General features: G+C 40.6%; 1 protein-coding gene across 1 annotated transcript; it reads left to right on the forward strand.

Annotated features, from left to right (window-relative positions):
- Positions 1-664: 664 nt before the first annotated feature.
- LOC123256523 (nuclear receptor subfamily 2 group C member 2-like) lies at positions 665-6,577 on the forward strand (the record flags this gene model as incomplete). Its single annotated transcript, XM_044685123.1, has 3 exons — positions 665-865; positions 3,489-3,591; positions 6,354-6,577. Coding segments are annotated over 3 exons (492 nt in total), but the record flags the coding sequence as incomplete, so codon positions are not given.
- Positions 6,578-7,360: the final 783 nt, after the last annotated feature.

Consider the following 7,360-nt stretch of genomic DNA (forward strand, 5'->3'; position numbering starts at 1 on the left):
ATAATAGGTATTCCTTTTGTTCCATGCTTAATATTTATCAATATTCAGTTTGTTATTTAGTTCTCAAGCCCACATTTTTTTTTCATTAATTTGAGAAGCATCATGTTACAAAATAGCCCACATTTCTATGTGTACATATTTAAGATTTACAGAGTACTTTTCCTCATAATCTCAGGAAGTAGGTTGTGTGAGTATTTGCTATCCGTGCTTTCAAGCTAAGTGAAGTGCCTGACCCATTGTTATACAACCAGAAAGTGTCATTATCAGAATCACAATCCAGGCCCTCCTAATGCCTGCTATATTACTCTTACCTCCATACCCACTACTAAGAAGAACACTGGACCCAGGTTCTAATCTAAGATCTAGTTCCTAGTAGAGGTCATAATTTCTCTGGGCCTTAGTTTTCCCATCTGTTAAAAAAAGATAATACTACTGGCTTACAAGGATGTTGTGAAAGTCAGCTAAGATAATGTCAGTGAAACCCCTTTGAAAACTCTTAAGCAATCATCTAGTCTTCTATGGTAAGTTATTGTCATCAGCAATGGCAGCCAAAACCACGGTTATTTCTGTTGTTTCCTCTCAAAACATACCCATCTCTAGCAGCATTTAGAAATATAAATGTCATCTTGTGCTTCTCAAAATCCTCCTGCATTTTATCTTGTAGATTGTGACAGATCAGCAAACAGGACAGAAAATCCAGATAGTGACTGCAGTGGACTCCTCCGTATCCCCGAAACAGCAATTTATCTTGACCAGTCCAGATGGAACTGGAACAGGAAAGGTGATATTGGCATCACCTGAGACATCCAGTGCCAAGCAGCTTATTTTCACCACCACGGACAACCTGGTTCCTGGCAGAATCCAAGTAAGCACAGTCAGTAGGAACCAGGGTTCATCATGCTGAGACAGACAAGGGCTTGGTTGCCTGCTCTGCTTCTGATTGGTTCTTGTTCCTCGCAGGCTGACCCTTCTAACAGGGCTAGGGACAGGGGTAGCAAGTTACTGGCCTGCAGCAGCTTTTGAAACTCAGACTCTGGGCTAAAGCCAGTCACTAGCTCCTACTAGAGCGGAAAGGTTTTTTAAATCTTCCTATCAGAGACAGGCTTTTTTCATTTCTAAAGTCCTCTTTCTATGGTATGTTCTATCTGTTGGTGCATTATATCTGTTTCTACTCTCCTTACTTTAAGCATGATTCCATCTTGACTCCAGCCTCCAACTCTTTACGGTCTGCTAGTCTTGATTCTGTGTTTCACTCTTAACTCCTACCTTTGCTCTAAAGTCATAGGATTATCAATTTGAAGCTTGAAGAGGACCTTGGTCTTAACCCTTCTTCCAATTTTATAAATAAGGAAATGTAGATCTATAGAAGTTTGTGACTTGTTTAAGCTCACAAAGGTGGTAAGTCTCCTTAGGCAATGCGCTATCTCAGGGTCTCTAACTCCAAATCCACTCTGTTTACATAGTGTGTTCAGCCCTCTCTCCTTTATCATTTATCCCACTACTCAGGGTACAGTCCCTCTTGCTAGGTTGTCTCTGCCTTGTTCCATTTCAAGCATTACTAAACTCAGAGAGTGGTCATAGTACCCCGTAAGATTTAGAGAAAGAAGGGCCCTTGAGGGTCAGCTAGTCCAAAGTCCTTATTTTATAGATGGAGAAACTAAGACCCACTCTAGGCTTTCACCTCCAAGTTTGCTTTGACTTACTCAGATGGTTCAATGTTTGGAGGCCAGGACAGAGCTCTTCAAAGCAGCAGTGTGATTGTTTCTCCCCATGTATGGAGATTGTGGGATGAAAGAAGTAAAAGTGAGAGTAGAGTTAAACCAGAGTTTCAGTTCAATTCCACACTCATTTTATGTGTCTGTTCTGTGTAAGGCACTGTGCTCTAGGGAGGGGTTATAAAGACATAAATGAACCTCCCCAGCCCCCAGGACTTAGATTTCTAGAAACAAGACAGTTGTTTCATTTCCCCCATTTTGTATGATCAGGAGATGGAGATTTCCCCAAAGCAGCATTCAGAAACTTTCATCACCAGTGCATGACTTACCCTTAGCCATGGAGTATGCCATAGTGCCTCTAAGGGCAGAGTGGAGTTCAGTCCCTGTAGGCCATTTCTATTTTCAATAAGTACTAGGAAAGGAATGTTTTTCTTTTTAAGATGAGCTGGTGTTCAAAGCTGTAAAATATCAACTTCAAGATACACAGTTGCAAGAAAATTAGTGAACCTATCCTAGAGAATTTTCACTTTGTTGGAAATCCATATTCTTCACTTATTTGTCTTGCTGAAGTATTTGTTTGTACACTTGTGGGGGGTTTGTTTTGGTTATAAATTTCACCCCAAAATGGATTTACATTAGTGATTTTTTGACATGTACTGTCAGTCCAAACAGTAGTCACAATTGAGGTTATGTTCTTCCTCTGGCCACTTTGTTCATTTTCCTGGTGATAACAGTGAGGGTTAATTACATATATTATTGGTACATTTCAAAAAGGAAAGTTTTAGAAGTAATGTGGCCCAGTAAAAAAAGTGTACTGAAGAACTCTGCAATCAGATCTACAGAACTGCCTACAAAAGGCAGCTGTTAGCCTAGAATTTTATCTCTGAGGTTTTCCATGCAGTTACTTCCCAGAAAACATAAGTAGTAGAGGTTTTTGCTGGACAGAGCGTGGGGTCCTGGATGGACTGGAGATGGAGGCATTTGGGAGACCTGGGCTACTGAACTGAGACAGGATGTTGTCACAAACTCTTTGTTTCTTTGTTTCCTCATCCCCATACATGCACCTCGCAGAGGTCCAATGAGACGGGACTGTGGGTGTGGACACTGGGCTCTGCACCCTCGCCTTCTTAGCTGTGGGAGCCTAATACCGGAACACTCCATGTCTCAGGCTCCAGGGATTTAAAACAGGAAGGCTCATATTTGTGCTACCCAGGTTGTTTTGAGGAAGATACTTTTGTTCAGCAAGCATTATAGAAGTGCAAGATACTCATGTTGGCACTATCAAGTGACCCTTGGAGGCATGGCTTACATCTCCAACTGAAGCAGTGAGAGAATTCTTAGGCATAAATTCTGGATATTTTGTTAAATGTATTTATCTACATACTAACATGCCATCTTACAGTAAGAAAGATAAGCAGGAGCACTTAGCAAATGCTTTCCATTTGGATGATCTTTTGTGCTCAGAATATTGGGCTATTTAGGCCCAGGGTGTAGCTCTCATGTGACCCATTAGCCTTCTCTGCCCAGTGGACCCAAACCATCTTACCAATGGAGGCCTTGGTGGCAGCAGTGACCTGTCCTGCCCTACCATCAGCACTTTGGATAATTGATCAGACTAAGTAAACACCCAAAGCCTCATCGGTTCTGTGGTGATGTGTCCTAGGTGTGCCCTTGTTTGGAAGCCCAGGATTAGGGCTTGGTGCTTTACGTTCCTACATGCCAGGTGTTCTAGCTGTTAATCAACAACTTAACTATTTCCAAACTTCTTCTTAGATTGTGACTGATTCTGCTTCTGTTGAGCGCTTACTGGGAAAAGCAGATGTCCAGCGGCCCCAAGTGGTAGAATATTGTGTGGTGTGCGGAGACAAAGCATCAGGTAATTAAACCCAAAAGTATGGCTTTGTAGGGAAATCTGCGAAAAAGCTTAAGAGCCAAATCTTGGCAAGAGACAGTTCAGAAAAAGAAGCTAGGAAAAGTCTTCCCAAAAGTTTTGAAATGCAAATAAGGTCTCTTTTTGCTGCAGAACCTGAGATAATGAAAGGGAGGCAGACAAACCCGGTGTGAATGTTAGCTCTTGCTCAGACCAGACTGGCGATTACAGGAGCCACCCATGTCCTACCTCTGGCCCAGACTCGCCTCCTGCATGGCCATGCTTCGCTTCCTCTTTTGCCATCAGTTAGAAGCCTGGCAAACTCGTGATGGGCATTCCTGGGACCCCAGAAACATCCTGAGCTTCACTCTGAGAGAGAACCCCTATTCCTGTTCCAGACCCTTGTGCACACGGCCCTGCCCAAGCCCGCTTTTGTGGGGAAGAGACACGGGCATCAGAGCCCACTCGGCTGGCCCTTGTTCCTCTTCCGCCCCTAAACTGTTAGTGAGCTCGGCCAGTGTTGCCTGATTCCTGGTGCAGTTTCTAGTAGTAACGTTCCCCGTTTCTTGAGATTCTCCTGCACATGTGCAAGTTACATTAGGGCCCAGGGCCAGGCTCTCAGTGGTTAGAGCACGGTGCCACTTAACCTCACTCTGTTTCATTTCCCCAGACCATGCCCTGAACTGCCCACTAAGCTCACAGGTGTATGCTATTATTCTTAAGGAAGACTAGATGAGAGAAGATGGATAGATAAATGCAAATTCATCCCTGCTTCTGGGAAAACAATTCGAGGCTATGAATTAAAGGCCAAGGGAGTAATTGTCCCAAAATTCGATCGCACTTCTTGATTGTGCTGGGAAACGAGTAGAATTTCAGTCCCCAAAGTGTTGTCTAGTTTCCTTAGTAGTTTTTTTCTTACAACAATGGCAGTGTACTTCCTCGACACCCTAGGAAGATGAAGCTACAAGTAGTGATGTAAGTTCTTTCTGCATTTTTAAAAATCATGTGGCTATTTGACTCTTTTAACTTGTATGATAAGCAAGGGTAACTGTGAATTCCTTTTCTTTTTTATCTTCTAAAATAGACACTGACTATGTAAATAAAACTCATTAAAGTTAACATAATGACTCTTTTAACAGTCTTGGGGGCAGCTGGGGAGTTCAGTGGATTGAGAGCCAAGCCTAGAGATGGGAGGTCCTAGGTTCACATCCGGCCTCAGACACCTCCTAGCTGTGTGACCCTGGGCAAGTCACTTGACCCCCATTGCCTAGCCCTTACCACTCTTCTGCCTTGGAGCCAATACACAGTATTGACTCTAAGATGGAAGGTGAGGGTTTAAAAAAAAAAAACACAGTATTGCCATATTTTGCATTTGTAGCTATGTCATTTAACATATTTGAAATATAATCTATATTTATACCACCTGTAACAGGCTTTTAAAATTTGTATACATCAGGCATGTTTTTGTTTCAGCATAAGCTGTTGTCCTAATTTTTTTTGTCTATGTTACAAAACTTTCTGAAGGAATAGTTCAGCTCCTCAAAAGTTGTAATATAGTTTTAGACTTAAACTATAAAAGAAAAGTACAACAGAAAATTAGTAGTATCTTCATGTAAAAGGGGGGGAAATGCATTCTAGGAGCCTGGAAATTACCAGAATCATCCAGTTTCCTCAGTTCTCTTTTGGACTCAAACAAATACTTGCTCTTAGGCACTGGTGGTATTTTCATATAGTGCTGATTTATATTCAGGATCAGAAAAAATACCAGAATACCTACTGCATGCTATACGTTTTGCTAGACAGATTATGGGGACATAAAAATGAAATGATTTCTATTACCTACCTTCAAGAAGTTCACAGAGAGTCAGGGTTAGTTAAGTTATATAAATAACCACAATACCAAGTATTTTTAGAAAGTGTTTAAAGGGATGCAGACATAGTGAGTATGAGAGATTGGGGAGGTGGGATGGGAGTTAGGGGTGGGAGGGCATAATATAGCCCAAGGGCTCAGAAAGGACTTCATGGAAGGAGTAATGACTTTGAAAGAAAAAAAAGAATTTCAATGGGTGTGGGACACAGTAGGTGTAGACAGTGGCATGAACCAAAGGCATGAAGTTCAGAGATGGCAGGATGAGACAGAGAATATCAAGTGTTACAATTAGGAGCCCCAACAGGTGGAATGGGGCAGAGAACATAATATTAAATAAAGCTGAAAAAGATTTCAAATGGGCCTTGAATACTAGGTAAAAGAGTTTGTATTTTATTCAAAAAGCAATAAGGGCCACAAGGAAAATCAGCAAATATACAGGGTGAATTATAGAAGGAAGTTTGGAGATGGGAACTTAGAAAGGCAACGGAGAGAAAAATGATTAAGGTGTTCAATTGCATTTCATATTTGTATTCTAGAATGAGGAGAAGCCCCAAAATTCCAGAGCAGAATGGGATCACTTTCCAGAGCACCTGTGAAAAATTCTGGTGACATCATACCCTTACCATAGTATAAAACCATCACAGTCATAGTCATGATGACCTCCCTTCTTCATTTCTCCCTCTTATTGCTTCACTTCTCCCAGGAAAAAATATGTGTGTTCAAAGACACAGTCTAAAGCTAATAAACTCTTCTTCCCTACTGTGCCCTCCATTGCTGAAAGATTACATTTAAAATGAGTTAACTGTATGGACTATCTAGGCCTGACTTAGAAATATTATTGAGTATAAGGGGAAACTTGACTTTCTTTTGGTGAACTCCCATGTATTTTCTCTCCTAGGTCGTCACTATGGGGCTGTCAGTTGTGAAGGCTGCAAAGGTTTCTTTAAAAGAAGTGTAAGGAAGAATTTGACTTACAGTTGCCGAAGCAACCAGGACTGTATCATCAATAAACATCATCGGAACCGCTGCCAATTCTGTAGACTTAAAAAGTGCTTAGAAATGGGCATGAAAATGGAATGTGAGTGATGAATAGTACTAAAAATTGCAATATGTTTGTTGGAAGAAAACATGGGCACAATTTTCTTCAGGAACTGTTTTGAGTTTCTAGCCTTTAAAACATTCAAGGGGGAAAAATACTCTGCTACTCTATTTTACTTGCAGTATAAATGTGGTGGTTATAGCTATATTTTTTCAAGTTAATTTGGTAGTTAAAGCACTGAGTCAGTGATTTGTCTGAATGTAACACGCATTCTGGGTAGCACATTACCCTAGTTTCTTTAGGGAGATTGAAAAAAGAAATTCTGTTGAAGATATAGTTCTTATTGTTCAGGGACTAAGACCAACCATAAATGAAGATTGATTCTATTCAAATAGTTTTGCCATTTGGGGCCATTCTTCATAAAAATGTTATAGAAAAAAACATTAAATATCAATATTGAATTGTTCATTAGTGCTTTACCTTAAATATGATAATATAATGATAGTTTGGGTATATATCAACATCTTATGTGGGTTTTTTAATAGTTCAAAAGTATACTTCACATAATCATTTTACTCTTTTCATCCATGAGAGAAGGAGGTGGATTTCTACTATGTATTAAGTCCTGATTAGTGAAAATAGTGAATCCCCTAGATAATCACATATATTTGAATAAATACTATTGAAGTCATAATTATATGAAGCTGACCATTGGTTCCAGCCCAATAGAAATATGCAGTGCGAATTCAAATAATAAGACTGTTCAGTGAAAGGATATGAGAGCCAGGTAATCAGGAGCAAAAACCCACCGTCACAGCTGAGAGAGAGAGAGAGAGAGAGAGAGAGAGAGAGAGAGAGAGAGAGAG

This window comes from Gracilinanus agilis, unplaced genomic scaffold (genome assembly GCF_016433145.1).
Source record: "Gracilinanus agilis isolate LMUSP501 unplaced genomic scaffold, AgileGrace unplaced_scaffold60244, whole genome shotgun sequence".
NCBI lineage: Eukaryota > Metazoa > Chordata > Mammalia > Didelphimorphia > Didelphidae > Gracilinanus > Gracilinanus agilis.